Source organism: Pan paniscus, chromosome 1 (assembly GCF_029289425.2).
Source record: "Pan paniscus chromosome 1, NHGRI_mPanPan1-v2.0_pri, whole genome shotgun sequence".
Classification (NCBI taxonomy): Eukaryota; Metazoa; Chordata; class Mammalia; order Primates; family Hominidae; genus Pan; species Pan paniscus.
Window position 1 is genome coordinate 207,411,895 of NC_073249.2, and position 19,504 is coordinate 207,431,398.

A 19,504-nucleotide genomic window follows, 5' to 3' on the forward strand; every position below is an offset into this window, starting at 1 on the left:
ATTACAGGCATGTGCCACCACCCCGGGATAATTTTTGTGTTTTTAGTAGAGACTGGGTTTTGCCATGTTGGCCAGACTGGTCTCAAACTGCTGGCCTCAAGCAATCCACCGACCTTGGCCTCCCAAAGCACTGGGAATACAGGTGTGAGCCACCGTGCCCAGCTGCCAGTCTCTAAGTAATCAGATCTTTCGTGAACTAATAAACTGAGATCTCACCCATCACCAAGAGAAGGGCACCAAGCCATTTATGAAGGATCCACCCCCATGACCCAAACAGCTCCCACCAGGCCCCACATCACATTTCAGCATGAAATCTGGAGGGGACAAACGTCCAAACCATTTCAAAGAGGGAACAGCAAGGCCAGTGTGGCTGGAGCACAGAGAATGAAGGGAAGGTCAGGCAGGGCTTCGAGGCCATTGCAATGACTTTAACTTTGACTCCATGAGAGATGGGTCCCCTGGAGGTTTTTAAGCACAAAGGTGACATGATCTGACTTCACTGCAGTATAATTTATGTACCACAAGACCCACCCATTTTAAATGCACAATTTAATGATTTTTAGGACATATATAGAGCTGTGCAATCATCACCAAATCCAATTTTAGAACATTTCCATCAATCTAAAAAGACATCTCATGCCTATGACTTAGAATGTAAAGTGATCAGCTGGGCTCCTGTGTTTAAAATAGCAATAAGAGGTAGAGGCAAAGAAAGTGTTGGAAAGAAACATTTTTTTTCACGGCACATGTGAATGACAATAAGTTCTAAGAGCTGAGGGGTAAAGACATGACTGATGAAGCTTTTCCAACTACTGCAGGTTTGGAACTGCCTTAATGCCAAAGTTATAATCGGATGAAAGGCCTTCAGCTCTCACAGTAAAAATAGGATATTAATAACTTAGCGAGAACTGTTTAAAAATGAGAAATGCAAGCATAAACGCTCTACATGTCTATGACTCGACTCCTGAACTTGAAGTTAATCCCTGCCCTCTTTTACATAAAAAGTCTGAATATTTCTAAAGCTATATAGGGCTCTCCTAATGTCTTGAAAATTTACAAGAAGAAAAGCTGATGGTAGCGGTAGGAATAAATCCCAAACATGTTTCAGCAAACACTCATTGTCCATGCAGTGAAAGGGCAGTGAGGTCTTCTCATATCCATTATTATTGAAATGTTTAAATCTCAGTTTCTTTTGTTGGTCTTGAAAACTGGGGGCATTCTACACTGAATCCACATGATGATCTGAAGGATTTTCTGTCCCTGTGGAAGGGACTTGCTTGACACTGCAAGTGGTACCTGGGCCAGATGCGGTGGCTCACTCTTGTAAATCCCAGCACTTTAGGAGGCTAAGGTGGGAGGATTACCTGAGTCCAGGAGTTTGAGACCAGCCTGGGCAACATAGCAAGACCTCATCTCTACTAAAATTTAACAAATCAGCCAGGTGTGATGATGACAGACACCTGTAGTCCCAGCTACTTGGGAGGCAGAGGTAGGAGAATCACTTGAGCCTGTGGGGTTGAGGCTGCAGTGAGCCACAATTGCGCCACAGCACTCCAGCCTGGGCAACAGAGGGAGACCCTGTCTCAAAATTTAAATTAAATTAAAAAGTGGTACCCGAGTGAGGATTTTCCATAGTTTACCTGGAAGGCTGAATTATTCTAGTATTATAAGGTTTTGAACCAAACAGTGGATTTTGACTGTTTTTTTTTTTTTTTTCCTTTCCAGCAGCTATGACAGCAGCCAGTATCGTCTTTTTCCTAACCTAAATAGGTTTCCCCTCCTACACCATCCCGTTCTAGGAACAGTCAGGTGGTAATGGGCTCTGACTGCCTATCCATATCTACCTTGGGTGGGTCTAAGGCAAGCTTGTCCAACCAGTGGCCTGCTGGCCACATGCCACCCAGGATGGCTTTGAATGCAGCTCAACACAAATTAGTAACGTTTCTAAAACATTATGAGTTGTTTTTTTTTTTTTTTGCAATTTTTTTTATTTTTTTATCTCATCGACTATTGTGTTAATTTATTTTTATTTATTTGTTTATTTATTTATTTATTTATTTATTTTTGAGATGGAGTCTGTCGCCCAGGCTGGAGTGCAGTGGTACCATCTTAGCTCACTGCAATCTCCGCCTCCTGGGTTCAAGCGATTCCCCTACCTCAGCCTTCCGAGTAGCTGGGACTACAGGCACCCACCACCATGCCTGGCTAATTTTTGTATTTTTAGTAGAGACGGGTTTTTGCCATGTTGGCCAGGCTGGTCTCAAACTCCTGACCTCAGGTGATCCATCCGCCTCAGCCTCCCAAAGTGCTGGGATTACAGGTGTGAGCCACGGTGCCCGCCTAGTGTTAGTGTATTTTATGTGTGGCTCAAGTCAGTTCTTCCAATGTGGCCCACGGAAGCCAAAAGATTGGACACCCCTGGTCTAAGGTGGTTCTTGCCAACCGCCCTTAGCTAACACCATGCATTGCTGAGAGCCTGCCACGTAGCTTATCTCCAGGTCAGCAGCCACGCGGAGAGCAAATCTTTAAAATCTAAGGGTACATCTGGGCGTGGCAGTGGTCTAAGGAGGAAAGGGGGAGGGGCCCAGCTAGGCAGCTGCCAGCCCAGCTTCAGAGATGGGTAAATGTGTTGCCAGCTTGGTTTGGCTGTGCTCAGGACTATTTTATGGGGTTCAACTACGAGTCTCAGTTCAAGGTCACAGGCAGCTCCCTTTTTAGGTTTTCCTGAAGCTCAGCTGTCCGTGGATCCTGACTATGGCTCAGGAATGCTGCTATTACCACCGCTGGCCACAAGGGGTCCCAGCCCTGCAGGCAGCCGCACCAAGGCTCGAAAAGCAGTCCCAGCTCTTAGCAGGGCAGACTCTGCCAGGCAGAGAAGGCGCCCTGAATGGCCGGCCCCCAGAGAAAGCTGCTGAGCTCATGGTTATCCCTGGGTCCACAACCATTTGGCACTGTAGGAGCAACGTTAACCCGCATATGATCACTGCGCACGTTGTTATTGCAGAGAGCAGAGAGAAAGGCCCCAGGGACCAGCAGCTCTGCGTGCAGTCTGCGTTCTGCTCCCAGGCTTATTCTCATTGGCTGTGTGACCTTGGGCAAGCCCCATCCCCTCTCTGACCCTGTTTCCTCGTCTTCCAAGGGAAATCGCGTTGATCTCTAAGGGCCTTTTCAGCAACAGCCTTGCCAACAACAAAAGCACCTGAAGTAGCCTTTATGTTGGAGGGATATCTGAGCCATCCTTGCTATTCACCACAAACTGTCAGCTTACTGAAGTTTTAAATTCTTCTGCCAGATTATCATTGTCCTGGAAACAAAAGGAGCAAAATCAGAGTTCTGTGCTATGGAGTCTTTTAACCTCAGAGCCAGAGGGGAACTCAGAGAGCTTGGTACTACAAGGGTTTTCAAACTCTTATCAGCCTGGAACCCTGTATTCAGACAAACTCTGACATGGAAGCCCAAAAGGAAAACCACTGAAAGCACTCTGGTTAGAAACTGGAGCCCAGAGAGAGGAAGCTGTCTCTGTCTGTGTCTGTCTGTCCTGTGTCACTCAGCAAAAGAGTAGCAGAACTGGTTGAAGCTGTCCCAGCCGGGAACATTTCCTAGCAAGGAACTGAGTGTGCGGCTTCCTGGTGTGTGAGGGAACTCAGACCATAAGAAAGAGCTGGACGGGCGTGGTGGTTCATGCCTGTAATCCCAGCACTTTGGGAGGCCGAGGCAGATGGATCACCTGAGGTCGGGAGTTTGAGACCAGCCTGGCCAACATGGTGAAACCCCATCTGTACTAAAAATACAAAAATTAGCCAGGCATGGTGATGCATGCCTGTAGTCCCAGCTACTTGGGAGGCTGAGGCAGGAGGATCGCTTGAACCTGGGGGGTGGAAGTTGCAGTGAGCCAAGATTGCACCACTGCACTCTAGCCTGGTTGAGAGTGAGACTCTGTCAAAAAAAAAAAGAAGAAGAAGAAAAGAAAAAGAAAGAAAGAAAAGAAAAGAAGGAGGGAGGGAGAAAGGAAAGAAAGGAGAGAAGGAGGGAAGGAAGGAAAGCAGGGAAGGGAAGGGAAAGAAAAAGGGAAGGGAAAGGAAGAGAGTGCCACAAGGGGGAGGCAGGGGGCCAGACAGGCCAGTGGGGCGCACGAACTCCCACTGTGCATTCACTATGCTGGGGTTTTTCCCATGTGACTTAATCCTCATAAAGACCCTATAAGGCCAGCATCATCATCCTCTTTTAGGCTTGGAGAAGTTACATGATTTGGTTCAAGTCACATAGCTCGGAAGTGGCTAAGCTGGGATTTGAACCTGATGTCAAAGCCTGTAAACTGGTTTTCCTGATAGAGACAGACATTTATTTACTGATTCATTCATTCATTCAAATCTTTATTGAGCACCAAATCTGTAACCGGTGCTGTTCTGGGCCCTGCCACACTGCTGTGAATAAGGCACTGGAGTGCCTGCCCTCATTGAACCTCCATGTTAGAGGAGGAGACAGATGATAGACAATAATCTGTGACAAGGAGAAAAATAAAGCAGAGGATGGGATAGAGGCTGAGGGAGGGGTGCATTTGCACCTCCTGTTTGTCCAGAGCAGTGTTTCTCCAAGCCTGGTCCACATGCCCATCTGGGAACTACTGGTTTCCAATCTGCAGCAAGATTTTAAAAGACATGTTGCTTCTCTATTTCTGTACTTACAGAACAATTGGATTGCACTTTGGTGTTTGTTTGCTTGTTTGTTTTGAGACAAGATCTGCCTCTGTCACCCAGGCTGGTGTGCAGTGGTGTGATCATAGCTCACTGTGGCCTCAAACTCCTGGGCTCAAGCAATCTCCCTGCCTCAGCCTCCCAAGTAGCTGTAGCTGGGACTATAGGTGTGCACCACCACACCCAGCTAAATTTTCTTTCTTTTTGAGACAGAATCTCAATCTGTGGCCCAGGCTGGAGTGCAGTGGCCCATTCTCAGCTCACTGCAACTTCTGCCTCCGGGCTCAAGCAATTTTCGCGCCTCAGCCTCCCAAATAGCTGGGATTACAGGCTTTTGCCACCACACCCAGCTAATTTTTGTATTTTTAGTAGAGACAGGATTTTGCCATGTTGGCAAGGCTAGTCTCTAAATCCTGGCCTTCAGTGATCCACCCACCTTGGCTTCCCAAAATGCTGGGATTACAGGCATAAGCGACTGTGCCGGGCCCTGATTTTTTTTTTTTTTTTTGTAAAGACAAGAGTCTCGGCCAGGCACAGTGGCTCACGCCTGTAATCCCAGCACTTTGGGAGGCCGAGGCGGGTGGATCACGAGGTCAGGAGATCAGGACCATCCTGGCTAACACAGTGAAACCCCGTCTCTACTAAAAATACAAAAGATTAGCCGGGTGTGGTGGCGGGCACCTATAGTCCCAGCTACTCGGGAAACTGAGGCAGGAGAATGGTGTGAACCCGGGAGGCGGAGCTTGCAGTGAGCCGAGATCGTGCCACTGCACTCCCTCCTGGGCTACAGAGCGAGACTCTGTCTCAAAGACATAAATAAATAAAAGACAAGGGTCTCACTATGTTGCCCAAGCTGGTCTTGAACTCCTGGGCTGAAGCGATCCTTATGCCTCGGCTTCCCAAAATGCTGAGATTACCAACACTAGGTGAACCACCGCCCCCAGCCCAGACTGCACTTTGAATAGCCCTGACCTGAAATATTTCCTAAATCATTAGATCGATGCAGCGGACGAGTGCACTCCCTGACCCCAGGACCTACTCGCCCCATCTCCTCTTCACCCCCCTCTTCCCACCAGTCTGCACAGGTCCCAGGGAACCTTTTGCAGAGGAAGATATTGGTGTCTCCCACCTGGCATGCAAGATGATGCGGGGCCCGTTAGTCTCTTCTAAAGGAAGACATCCATCCATAGTCCACGGCTGGTGTGAGCTTCGTGGGTGGTGGAGAGAGACCTGGGTTCCAACCCAGGCTGTGTTGGAACTTATTAGCCATGTGATCTTGCAGATATCTTTGGTTTTCCTTAACTCTAAAATGGGGAAAATGAGGCTGGCTGCGGTGGCTCACGCTTGTAATCCCAGTACTTTGGGAGGCCAAGGCAGGTGGATCACCTGAGGTCAGGAGTTGGAGACCAGACTGGCCAACATGGTAAAACTCCATCTCTACTAAAAATACAAAAAATTAGCCGGGCATGGTGGCACGTGCCTGTAATCCCAGCTACTTGGGAGACTGAGACAGGAGAATCGCTTGAACCCAGGAGGCGGAGGTTGCAGTGAGCTGAGATCATGCCACTGCACTCCAGCCTGGGCAACAGAGTGAGACTCCACCTCAGAAAATAAATAATTAATAAAATAAAATAGATAAAATGGTGTAATGATCCTTTGAAGGAATAGATTAGACATATAAGAGGCTTGATTCAGGTTCTGGAACTCAGTAGGTAGAAGCCTCCATGCCTATCCATGCATGTGTTTGTGTGTTTGCATGTGTGTACATGCACATTTGCACATGATTGTCCACGTTCACGTGTGTGCATGTGTATGTGTGTGACATTCATCTCCTCCACTGCTGTTGGAGTCCCTCCCAGCACCCACTGTGGCCAGGGACACTGACGGCCTTTTCTGGGGTCTTTTGCCAGATTGCCAAGGAATCATCGAGGACGTCATCCTGCTGGGTGCGCCTGTGGAGGGAGAAGCCAAGCATTGGGAGCCTTTCCGGAAGGTGGTGTCCGGGAGGATCATCAACGGCTACTGCAGGTCTGTCCAAACCTCGTGCCAGCAGGGAAGTGACAATGCTTACGGAGCACTTAGTATGCCCAGGCTCTGTGTTGGGGACACATATTTGAGACCTAATCCCTGTGCTGGAAGATCCCAGGAACCGGCCGGGCACCGGCCCTGTTAGGAGCAGGCCCAGGCCTGGTGATCTGATCTGGGAAGCGGCCCTCCAGTAGCATGATGGACAGAAGGGGGGATTCTGAGAAGATGTTTCTGTGTCAGGCCTGAGAGCAGCAGGATGACAGGAGAGTCTGGGGCGGCTTGGCCTGGTTGGAGCTGGGGGAAGGGACATGGGCGAGTGGAACACAGACTGAAAAACAAAGATTGGGCCACAGGGAGGTCTTTGAACAAGGTCTGAGAGGCTTCTGTGTTAGTCTTTGGTGGTGGAGGGAGGGGCTGGAGGGGCCTAGGCTGAGCTTTCTGAGTGCTGCCTTGGAGGTAGGGCAGGGTGCTAGAACAGGAGGCCGACAGCGTGCAGGAGCCTGTACCCAAACAGGGTGACAGCTCCTCCAGCCAGAGGAGGGGGCCCGTGAAGGCTGGCGGCTGCAGGGCTAGAAAGGAAGCAACCCTTTGGGGTTTGAGAAGGAGGACCTGCGGGGTTTCAGCCAAAGCTGTGACTCAGACTTTGGGGCAGGAGGGAAGATGAAACCCAAAACTGAGCCCTCTAAGATTGGCCTGAGAAGAATCCCCGTCCATCCAGCCTCTGGATGAAGCAAACGCGTTTTCAGAGCAACAGGGTTTAAGGCTCTTGATTTGGAAGCACACAGGCCTGGGTTCTGAGGCCCACCTTCGTTTCTCCATCAGTAAAAGAGGGATACTGGTAGCAACTGCCCTCAGAGTTGTGATGATGCTTGAAGGATTTACAGAGCTGAACGTGTGTGTGTTTGCATGTATGTACATGCTCGTGCACATGATTGTCCATGTGTACATGTGTGTATGTGTGTGCATGGTACATACATGCTTTGTGAATGACAGGTGATGTCACCATTTTTTTCATTCATCATTGTCAATCACTTGGGATATTCATTCAGCAAATTCAGTGAGCACCAAACGTAGGCCAGGCAGCATGGTGGGAGGCTGAGGCAGGACAATCGCTTGAACCTGGGAGGCGGAGGTTGCAGTGAGCTAAGATCGCACCACTGTATTCCAGCCTGGGCAACAAGAGCAAGACTCCATCTCAAAATATATATATATATATATATATATATATATATATATATATATATATATATATATGAAAAAGATAAGGAATGGACAAAGACTTTGATGCAAGACAGTCCTAGGTTAAAATCTTGCCTCTGCCATTTACCTTTTGAATGGGTTTAGACAAACAACTTCCCTGAATTCAGTGTCCCCACCTATAAAATAGGAATAATAGTCCCTCCTGTACAGAGGTTCTGGGAAGATTAAATGACATTATGAAGCAGAAGAACTGGCACTTAGTAGGTGCCCAATAAATGATAACAGTTATAACGTTTATTACTTGGCATACTCACATAGCACATGCCTTTTTTTTTTTTTTTTTTTTTTTTTGAAACGGAGTCTCACATTGTCACCCAGGCTGGAGTGCAGTGTTGCAATCTCAGCTCACTGCAAGCTCCACCCCCCAGGTTCATGCCATTCTCCTGCCTCAACCTCCCGAGTAGCTGGGACTACAGGCACACGCCACCACGCCCGGCTAATTTATTGTATTTTTAGTAGAGATGGGGTTTCACCGTGTTAGCCAGGATGGTCTCAATCTCCTGACCTCGTGATCCACCCGTCTCAGCCTCCCAAAGTGCTGGGATTACAGGCGTGAGCCACTGCACCCCGCCGCACATGATTTTTTAGTACTTTTTATAAACAGCAAAGGGAAAGAATTAAAATTGCATGTGTGCAAAATCTTATTAAACCCATCTGTTCTGTTGAGAACCTGAGGTGCATAACTTGGTTTTCAATTATTTTGTGAGACCCTGGGCCATCTCTTTATGGAGAGAAAGGAGAAAGAGAAGGAAGAAGAAAGGGAAGGAGGGAAGGGGAGAGAGAGTGTAGATCAAAACAACTGTAGTTCTTTGGTTAAATTAAGCATCAGCCAGGAGTTCAGATTCTTGGCCTCCAAAGGCCTTTTAGTTGCTGAGAACATAAACATGGAGGGTAAGAGGGATGGGGATTCAGGCCAACCCTACCCAACTACACAAGTTTACTCATGTGTAATTTACATGAATAAAGCTCTTTGTAAATCCACTCCCTTACCTGGGCTATTCACGAACCTTCTGGAAGCTAGCTGGGGTGATAGCACTGCTGCCTGTCACATCCCTGAGGAAGTGAAACTCAAAAAGGGGCAAGTGACTTGCCCAGGGACCCACAGGCAGACCCAGGATATGAGCTCAGGCCTGTCTCACCCCACCGTGAGAGGGCTACATTCTGAGTCCTCAGGCGGGCTCCTTGTAACCCAGGACAAGAGGCCACCCTGTGGGCTCTGCCTCAGGTGCCGTGTGAATAAGGGATGACAGAAGAAGGAGCAGGGAGGACCCCTGCCCACAGGTGGCTTGAGGCCTTGTGAGTGAGCCATGTCTGCCTTCAGCAGGTGGCAGTTGTTCAGCCTGGGGCTTGCACATCAGCATTGGCTGGAGGGCCTGGGAGAGAGTGGCAGCGAGTTCCCGGTTCAGCTCAGGATACAGGGATGACTAAGGCACAGGCCTGCCCTCAGGGAGCTCTCTGCTTTTCTAGAAAAGGGGAAACACAGGAGATGTGTGGCAAACATCATAAAAGGAAGAAGTATCAGGCACACAAGGGGTGAATGATTAATCATTTTGGGTGGAGGACAGGCACAGTGGCTCACACCTGTAATCCCAGCACTTTGGGAGGCCAAGGCAGGAGGATCACTTGAGCCCAGGAAGGAGTTCAAGACCAGCCTGAACAACATGGCAAAACCTGTCTCCACACACAAAAAAAAATACAAAAATTAGCCAGGCATGGTGGTGCACACCTGTATTCCCAGCTACTTGGGAAGCTGAGGTGGGAGGATGGCTTGAGCCCAGGAGACAGAGGGTACAATGAGCCAAGATCATGCAACTGCACTCCAGCCTGAGCAACAGAGCGAGACTATGTCTCAAAAAAAATACAAAAGTTAACCAGGCATGGTGGCTCATGCCTGTAGTCCCAGCTACTTGGGAGGCTGAGATGGGAGGATGGCTTGACCCTAGGAGGCAGAGGCTGCAGTGAGCCAAGATCGTGCCACTGCACTCCAGCCTGAGCAACAGAGCAAGACCCTGTCTCAAAACGTATATATATAGTACTGGGTGGAGAGGCCCAGGGGCACTCCCTGGAGGAGGGGATGTCCAAGGTGAATTTTGAAAGGATGGCTATAGGTACCCATCAGAGACCGGAAGCACAGACTGAACCAGAGAGAGGCGGCACAGCACACACACATCTAGCACAGGCGCTAATAGTCATGCCTGAGGCTCCCTGAACACCTGTGTATACATGTCCCCCCTCAGTTAATGCTCCCGCCAATGCTGAAAGCTAAGATAACCTGAGGAGACTGAGGCTCAGAAAGGTCAAGCAACCTGTCCAAGGTCACACAGCTCATAATTGACAAGGCAGGAAATGAACCTGTCTCTGTATGGTCCAGAGCCGGGTGGAGAAGGTCTTGAATGCCAGTGAAGGCCCATGGTTTGCTCAGCACAGTGAGAGGGTACAGAACCTTCTAATCTGTGTTCCTGTTCTGCCCCTACATGTGTATAAATACATGTAATTCACAGTTTAACTAAAATGTTGTCATAATTACAACAGAAATAATTTTGGAGGAATGATGCTATCTTTGCTCATTTATACCCAGCTGTATTGGAAACATTTCCTGACCATCCTCATATCCAGTATTTGATGCACTGGATTCTTATAAATAGTTCAATAAAATAACTTGAATTGATCTCCCTTTTCTCCCTCTAGCCATCCTTTTGTTTAAATTTTTTTTTATTTTAGTTTTTTGTTTTTTGTTTTTTGAGACAAGGTCTCACTCTGTTGCCCAGGCTGAAGTGCAGTGGTACAACCGTGGCTCACTGCAGCCTCAACTGCCTTGGGCTTAGATGATCCTCCTGCCTCAGCCTCCCAAGTAGCTGGGACCACAGGCACACACCACCACGCCCAGCTAATTTTTGTGTGTTTTGTAGAGATGGGGTCTCCCTGTGTTGCCTAGGCTGGTCTCAAATGCCTGGGCCCAAGCAATCCTCCCACCTCAGCCTCCCAAAATGCTGGGATTACAGGCGTGAGCCACCACGCCCTGCAACCATCCATTCTTAGACGGTGCTTCTTGGACCCTCAATATTAGGATAATCATCAGTACCTGAAAGCATTGCTCTCTGGAGAGACTGAAGGAATTGTCTAGATGAGCAAGCCCATAGGTAATGGAGAGCCATGGTCTGTCTGCTTCTAAGGGAGCACAGTGGTCAGATGGGTGTTTTAGGAAGACTCCAGTGGCTCAAGATAGGTGAGGCCAGGAGCAGGGAGTGCGGTGAGGAGGCCGTTGCATTCATCCATGGGGCGGGGAGGGAGGATTGCCTGCTCTCAGGGCTTGACCACAAGGGGCAGGTATTGGAGGGGAGAGGGGGGGAAGAATTGGGAGGACTCTGATACGTTGGCCATAGGGAGGAGGCACCCAAGACATTGGTTTCTACTTGAAGGACTGGGCAGATGACAGTGGGGAAGGAGTTAGGGACGGATGATCTCACTTCGGGACACAGCAGGAGAGTCTGTAGAGGACCCCTTAGCTCAGGGACCCAGTCCTCCTGGGGGTTTTCAGAGTGGTACCCACTCACAAACCCAGGTGCTCAGAGACCACAGAGGGTCAGAGCTTGGAGGAGCCTAGAGAGCACCACCATGCCCTGTGTCCCAGACAGGTGGGGGACTTGCCTGTGGTCACACAGCAGGGCACATAGACAGGGCCACCAGGATTCCAACCCCAGCCTCCTATCTCTCAGCCATTCTTACCCCTCTACAGTGAGGGAGGACCCTTCTTTCAGATCAACAAGTGTGCAAAAATAACACCATGTATTTAGTCCACATAAAAGACAGCAGAATGGGCTGAGTTGGATCTGAGCCTGGGGTGCAGAGGGGAGAACAGAAGCTTGCCTGTGCGCAGACTTGCTGGGCGGCAAGGCCCAAGGGCATGGCTCTGGGATGGCCCAGCTGCATCCCAAGACAGTTCAAGGGTTTGCGAGGGAAGGCTGCTTCAAGAGGCCCCTCAGACCATGTCCTCTGTAGACAGTGCTCATTGCACCTGAAGCAATGGGCAGCAGAGGGTCCGAGGTCATTTCTTCTGGATAGTGTAGGTGGCTGGGGCCAGGTTCACGGAGTGGGGTCACAGCACCCCTGAAAGTAGAGGAATGTTCCCAGCGCTGTGACTGCCTGGACAACCACCCTCGCCTCCTCTGCTGCCTGAGGGCAGGGAGACCTGCAGCCTGGGCTGAGCCTGTCCTGGGAAGGCCAAGCTGGTCCCTCCAGCTCACAGATAGGTTGCCTAGACCCCAGAGCTCCTCCCCTCCTCACAGGTGGACCTTCTCTGCTTTTCTTTTTCCAGGGAGCCCTGGACAAGCCACCTTTCCCCAGCTGGGAGTAGCTCTCCTGAGCCACATGGTGACTTTTTGAGAACTTTATCCAGATTCCTCATTCATGCATTCATTCAGCAGATATTCCTCTATTGCATGCTGGACACTGTTCTTAGCTCTGGAGACCCAGCTGGGAACAAAGCAGACCGCCTTCATGGAGCTACCTGGTGCTTGTGCATAGCCCTGCACACCGTGCCTGGCACCCAGGCCAGGCTCCAAAAGCATCAGCTGTGGCTGCTTCATCTTCCATCCCCACCGTGCAATCAGGGGCCCTGTTTTCCCCCAGAAGCTCCATTCCCACCTGGCTTCCCCAGGAGGCAGCCTGGCCCATCCTGTGCTTGGGCTGTCCGAGGCTGGTGCTAATGTTCACATGCTTCTCTACCCTCCCACAGGGGAGACTGGCTGCTGAGTTTCGTGTACCGCACATCCTCGGTGCAGCTCCGCGTCGCCGGCCTACAGCCCGTGCTGCTGCAGGACAGGAGGGTGGAGAACGTGGACCTGACCTCTGTGGTGAGTGTCGGCCTGTTCCTCCTGGGGCTTTGCGTTTGCTTAGTTGCTCCAGCCCAGCCACCCCTGTCCCCTGGAGACAGTGGCCCCAGCCTGGTCCACGCCACAGGAGAAAGATCATAAGAATTTATTTGGAGCCAGGTGCAGTGGCTCATGCCTGTAATCCCGGCACTTCGGGAGGCCCAGGAGGGCAGATCCCTTGAGCCCGGGAATTTGAGACCAGCCTGGGCGACATGGCAAAACCCTATCTCTATAAAAAATTTTTAAATTATCTGGGCATGGTTGTGCGTGCCTGTAGTCCCAGCTTCTTGGGAGGCTGAGGTGGGAGGATCACTTGAGCCCAGGAGATGGAGGCTGCAGTGAGCTGTGATCGTGCCATTGCATTGCAGCCTGGGCATCAGAGCACAACCCTGTCTCTAAAAAGCAAAAACACACATAGATATACAACTAGCAATTAACAGGACCAGAATTGGATTTGAACCTCCAGAGCCCTCACTCTTGCTCCTGTATTACTGCCGTTCCCCACTCCCGAGTCCCCCCCACCCAGGGCTCCCCAACAGCCCCATCTCAGCTCACTAGTCAGGACTGTATGTTTCTGCGAGAAGTAGCTGGAGCAAGCACGGGACACAGGTGGAGGGCTTTAGGCTAGACCAAAAGCAGAAGCACCTGCCTGCTAGGCTGTGGAAAGATGGGATGCAGAGCGGGACATCTGGGGAATCTTTAAAAAGCCCAGGGCCCCACTGCCCAAAATTTCTACATCAGTCTCCAGGGGCAGAGCCATGAGTCCACATTTTAAACATACTCCTAAGGGTTCCCATGCAGCTAAAACTAGGCTGGGGTGCAGGGGCAGATGGTCAGAAAGAATTCTTGCAGTGAATGGGGTGGGAGGGCACCTGCTGGGCAGCCACACAAACCCAACTTGAATTTCTTTTCTTTTTGTTTTTGTTTTTGTTTGAGATGGGGTCTCACTCTGTTGCCCAGTCTGGAGTGCAATGGTGTGATCTCAGCTCACTGCAACCTCCACCTCCCCAGTTCAAGCCATTCTCCTGCCTCAGTGTCCCGAGTAGCGGGGATTACAGGAGCCTGCCACTATGCCCGGCTAATTTTTGTATTTTTAGTAGAGATGGGGTTTCACCATATTACTCAGGCTGGTCTTGAACTCCTGACCTCAGGTGATCTGCCTGCCTCAGCCTCCCAAAGTGCTGGGATTATAGGCATGAGCCACCGTGCCTGGCCTTTTTTTTTTTTTTTTTTTTTTTGAGATGGGGTCTCGCTCAGGCTGGAGTGCAGTGGCACAGTCTCGGCTCACTGCAACCTCTGCCTCCCAGGCTCTAGTGATCTTCCTGCCCCAGCCTCCTGAGTAGCTGGGACCACAGGTGTGCACCACCACATCTAGCTAATTTTTTGTAGTTTTGGTAGAAACAAGATTTCACCATGTTGCCCAGGCTGGTTTTGAACCCCTGAGCTCAAGCAATCCACCCACCTTGGCCTCCCAGAGTGCTGGGATTACGGGCGTGAGCCACCGTGCCTGACCAACTTCAGTTTTTTTAGACTTGAAAGAACCTCGTTCACCTGCCACATGCTATCCTAGGGAATTAATAGCTTCCCATGTGGACACTGACTCTATGTCCCGCTCTGCCCTAAGCCTATTTATTTATTTGTTTATTTATATTTTTGAGGTGGAGTTTCACTCTTGTTGCCCAGTCTGGAGTGCAATGGCGCGATCTCGGCCCACTGCAACCTCCGCCTCCCAGGTTCAAGCGATTCTGCTGCCTCAGCCTCCCAAATAGCTGGGATTATAGGCGCCTGCCACCACGCCCATCTAATTCTTTTTTTTTTTTTTTGTATTTTTAATAGAGATATGGTTTCGCCATATTGGTCAGGCTGTTCTCAAACTCCTGACCTCAGGTGATCCACCTGCCTTGGCCTCTCAAAGTGCTGGGATTATAGGCATGAGCCACCACACCCGGCCTGCCCTAAGCCTTTTACAGACATTACTGTCCCCATTGTACAGACAAGGTCACTGAGGCTTAGAGACGTTCCAGGGTCACACTGCTGAAACATGGCAAAGCAGGACTCAAACCCAGGTCTGAAGCCAATAGATATAGCCCCAGCCCAGGTAGATATGAGAAACAGTGGGAGAGGTGCTCCATAGGGGGAGGCGGGGAGGGGAGGAATAAGGAATAAGCTGTAACTACAAGCAAAAGCTGACTTCAGCAATCAGGGGACCCTGAGAACAAAATCTTTGGTTTCTAGTTATTATGTTGTTGGCTGCCATTTATCAAGTGCCAAGTGCTTCCCACATGTAACCCAGTGTATTAGTCCATTTTCACGCTGCTGATAAAGACATACCAAGGCTGGGTAATTTATAAAGAAAAAGAGGTTTAATGGACTCAATTTCACGTGGCTGGGAAGGCCTCACGATCATGGCGGAAGGTGAAACGCACATCTTGCACGGCAGCAGGCAAGACAGAGAATGAGAACCAAGTGAAAGGGGTTTCCCCTTATAAAACCATTGGATCTCAGGAGACATATTCACTACCATGAGAACAGGTTGGGGGAAACCACCCCTATGATTCAATTATCTCCCACTGGGTCCCTCCCACAACACATGGGATTTATGAGAGTACAATTCAAGATGAGATTTGGGTGGGGACACAGTTAAACCATATCACCCAGTTTCCACTCATGGTTGTTTGAGCAGCTGCTTCCTGCAGACAGACTAGACTCCTTTCTGGGCATCTAAAAATCCCCTGGTTTGAGGGGCATTCTGGCTTCCCCATTCAGGATCAGCAGCTGCCTGTTCTGATCACTCCACCACTGCATCTCAATGGCCGATGAAGCTAGGCCTCAGACCCACCCCTGTCACCACAGTGTGGCTCACACTGGGCTGCATGTTTTTTGAGACTTGACTGAGCATTTGATAACAGGGGGAATTATTGCACAAAAAAACAAAATCAAAACTTCACCAGGTGCTGCTGTCCATAAAGTCTGTCAGCCATGTCCCTGCCCAGAGGTCACCTGGGCCTCTCACCTGGCCTGACACCAGGTCGCTGGGGCCAGTTCACTTGTATCTTCACCCCTAAACTTCCAGGGCCTTAAGACAAAATTCCTAACCCACCAGAGGATCACAAATGAAGCCACCCTGTGCCTTCCTAACTGGGAGCTTTGGGGGCTGGGGTAGAATAAGAGTCATTTCTAGACTTATCCGTTTATGAAACTGGTTGCTCCTGGTTAAAGAGTCTTCACAGGGGCCGGGTGCGGTGACTCACACCTGTAATCCAGCACTTTGGGAGGCCAAGGCGGGCAGATCACAAGGTCAGGAGATCGAGACCATCCTGGCTAACACAGTGAAACTCCGTCTCTACTGAAAATACAAAAAATTAGCCAGGCGTGGTGGTGGGCACCTGTAGTCCCAGCTACTCGGGAGGCTGAGGCAGGAGAATGGCATGACCCCAGGAGGTGGAGCTTGCAGTGAGCCGAGATGGTACTACTGCACTCCAGCCTAGGTGACAGAGCAAGACTCTGTTTCAAAAAAAAAAAAAGAGTCTTCACAGATAGACTTGGCTCACATGCTGTAAACCTCGCAACTCCCTAGAGGAGGTATTAAGCATCCCCAGATCATAGATTGGGAAACTGAGACTTGGGAGCATGGAGTCATAGCCAGAGTTGTAGGTCTGGACTCTGAGCCCAGCTTGGAAGCTGTGCTGCCCACTTCTCTGTGGGAATGAGGTAAGCTGAGTCACAAGACCAGCAAACCACAGTGACAGGAATTTTCTCTCAGCCCCTTGGCCACACTTGCAGCAGGGGCACCCCATCTACTTGGTCCACCACACTCAGCCCCTTGCAGGAGGAAGCACATGAATGAGCAAGTGCAGGGTCTGGCTGACCACTCCAAACACTGACACAAGAGCAAGCTCCATGCTGGGCCTGTGGCCAGACCAGGCGTGTTGCCTCGAGGGGAAAGTGACAGCACCTGGGCAGGGGTACCCGCAACCCTGAAGCCCCAGAGGGGGCGTTAGTGTGCTAATTAGCTGTTTTAGTTCCACCATTGATGGCCCAATAGACGGTGGTGTGTTAACAGCTCAGTCGGCCCCTGACCCCATCACGTGGGGCAGCTGCCCTCCACTGATGAGGGCAAAAGGCCAGTATGACAGCCTTTCTGGGTACCCGCACTCAGTGGGTCCCAAGCTCTTGTCCAGCATCCAAGAAGAATGAGGACACGCTGATAATTGAAGAGTGAGCAAGGCGGGGAGTTTTATTGAGTGATGAAACAGCTTTTTGCAGAGAGGGGATGAGTGGATTGTTCCCCTACCCAAAGGCAGGAAAGTCCCCACAATGTGGCTGAGTCTGGGGCTTTTATGGGCTCAGAATAGGGGAAGTGTGGGCAAACAGGAACAGAAGTTCTCACTCTGGGTCACAGGTTTCATGTGGGACCAGCAGTCCAGTCTTTCAGCCTTCAGGCTGTTTTTTTGGCTTGAAGGTGGGGTTTCACCAGGGACCCACCCCTGTCTGCCTAGGCATTTGGCTACCTCCTGTCACCATCAACAGGGCTCAGAGCTGATGCCTCCTGACCCATGTCCAGGGCTCTCTGTCCTATTCAAGGTGCCTGCACCCTGAATGGAGTGAAAGGGAGCAGGGACTTTGTGCCTCAGCACCCCAGGAGTCTCCCTTTGCCAGAAGAATCAGAGATAAAAAGCATCTGCTGAAGAAAGTAGCTTTTAATGCTGCAAAGCCCTCACAAGATCTGATTTCTACTGGGAATGGGATATGGTAGGAAGAGCACAGCCTTTGGCACCAGAGAGGCATGGCTTAGAATCCTGGCTCTGCCACTGGTTTACTGGCTGTGTGACCTTGGGCCAGTTACTTAACCTCTCTGTGTCTCAGTCACCTCATCTAGGAAATGGTGGAAACGCCTAACTTCCAGGGCAGCGCATGTAAGATGCTTGGCGTATAGTAGGCCCTCCTTTAATCCTAGTCCCTCCTGGCCTGCCCCTGCCACCATCCCCAGTTTGTTTGCCTCTGGGACCAGCAGTTTTGGAGACTCCGCTCCCTCCTCAGACTGTCTTCGTGGCAGCTTCCCAGCTCCTGCCTAATAATAGCTCTTTATCACATTAGGAGTACATCACAAAAAACAGTGCTTTCCTCTTCTGGGTAATTAGAGGTAATTAGCACTGCCTTTGTGCTGGCCTCCTGTTTTCCTTGAAAATGCTTTGCTGGAGAAGTTGCTGGCAAGGGAGGTTTCATTACTGCTGTTGGGGAAATGCTGGCCACCCTCTGCTCCCAACAGAGACCCACAGGACCTGTCTTCTCCCTGCTGGGCCAACCACGCAGCAGGGCCCTTTGTGATCATCCCACTGGGCTGGCCCTGTCGCAGGCAGGGCGCATCTCTAGGGTGAATGAAGCTGCCCTCCTGCCCCTCAGTCTCTCCTCACAGGGACAGGGTTACAGTGGGTGGGGGATTTGCCACCCCAGGGACCAACTCATGAGGCTTCTGGGGCACAGAGATCCAACCCACAGCAAGATTCTCCATGTCCCAGCAGAAATGCCAGGTGGCCTAGAACTTAGCAAAAGGCTTGGCACAAAGTAGATACTCGATAATAACTGCAGTAGCCAACAACTCACATGTTTTACGGGGTAAGTCATTTGATCCTCATAGAGGTCCTGCATAGTGGTAGTAACCCGTTGTACAGGTGTGAAAACTGAGGCTGCAGGCGGTGCCATGGCATGTGGTAGAGCCGGATGAACCTGGGCTCTTAACCACTGCTTCAGTACTGCCTGCATTCACACATCTCTGTAGCTTCTGGTAGTGGCCTCTAACCCTGTGCCAATAAGCCTGTTACATGTATTATCTCATCAAAGCCACACAGCCAGCCCACGTGGTATAGGTCTCTTTATTAGCCTCATTTTATACATGAGGAAATTGAGGTCCAAGAAGTGAAAGAACCCAAAGGGGCCTGATGGGCTTGGAAGGAGTCACTGGGGCAGATGGAGGTGGATGATGGCAGCCTCTGTTTGGGTAAGTTGGGGTGTATTTTGAGGCAGGAAACAGGAAGGGCTGGGCCCCATTTGTACCTGCGGGGATCTGGTTCCCACGGAGCCCCCACGATGTGCGGGGCTGGCTGTGGGGCACAGAGGTGAGTGAGAAGTGGTCTCTGCTCCCCTGCGCTCAGTTTATCAGGGAACGCAACCTCATGAGCATGTGACGATGACAGGTTATGAGTGCCATCACAGGGTGTCCACAGAGGCCCCTGCCAACACGGGAAGCCACGGAAGGCTTCTGCACGCCAGTCACATCCGGCGTGTATCCAGGCGGCTGGCAGATTCAATCAAGACAGCCTAGCCTGGGAGATGGTCAGGGGCTGAATCTTCACGCAGTTATCGGCTACACCAGAACTTTCTGGTGCTGAGAAGAGGCTCTTTCCCGACCTGCCTCACCCCTCTTCTCTCATCTCTCCAGCTAACTGTAAAACCAGAGCTCTGCCCAGCAACTGCTCCCCTGGGTCTTTGCAGAGGGGTGGCTCAGGGACTAGGGTTGCCTGAGACCCAGACCAACTTGTAGTCGAGGAGGGCCAGAGCTGTGTGTTCTAAGACAGCGCTCAGTGGAATTTCCATCTGGTATCAGCTGCAGCCAGTGGGTACCAACACCTCCCTTCCTTCCTGGCCTGTTTC

The 19,504-nt window shown here is 50.6% G+C and overlaps 1 protein-coding gene across 12 annotated transcripts in view; it reads left to right on the plus strand.

Annotated features, from left to right (window-relative positions):
* The window catches only part of TMCO4 (transmembrane and coiled-coil domains 4), a 120,446-nt gene that overhangs the window by 95,421 nt on the left and 5,521 nt on the right, over positions 1-19,504 (plus strand). For all 12 annotated transcript variants that reach the window (XM_003814418.7, XM_063594446.1, XM_063594451.1 and 9 more), the window contains 2 exons: positions 6,605-6,722; positions 12,718-12,835. In XM_003814418.7, the coding sequence (XP_003814466.2) occupies positions 6,605-6,722; positions 12,718-12,835 (236 nt within the window). The remainder of the gene's footprint in view (positions 1-6,604; positions 6,723-12,717; positions 12,836-19,504) is intronic.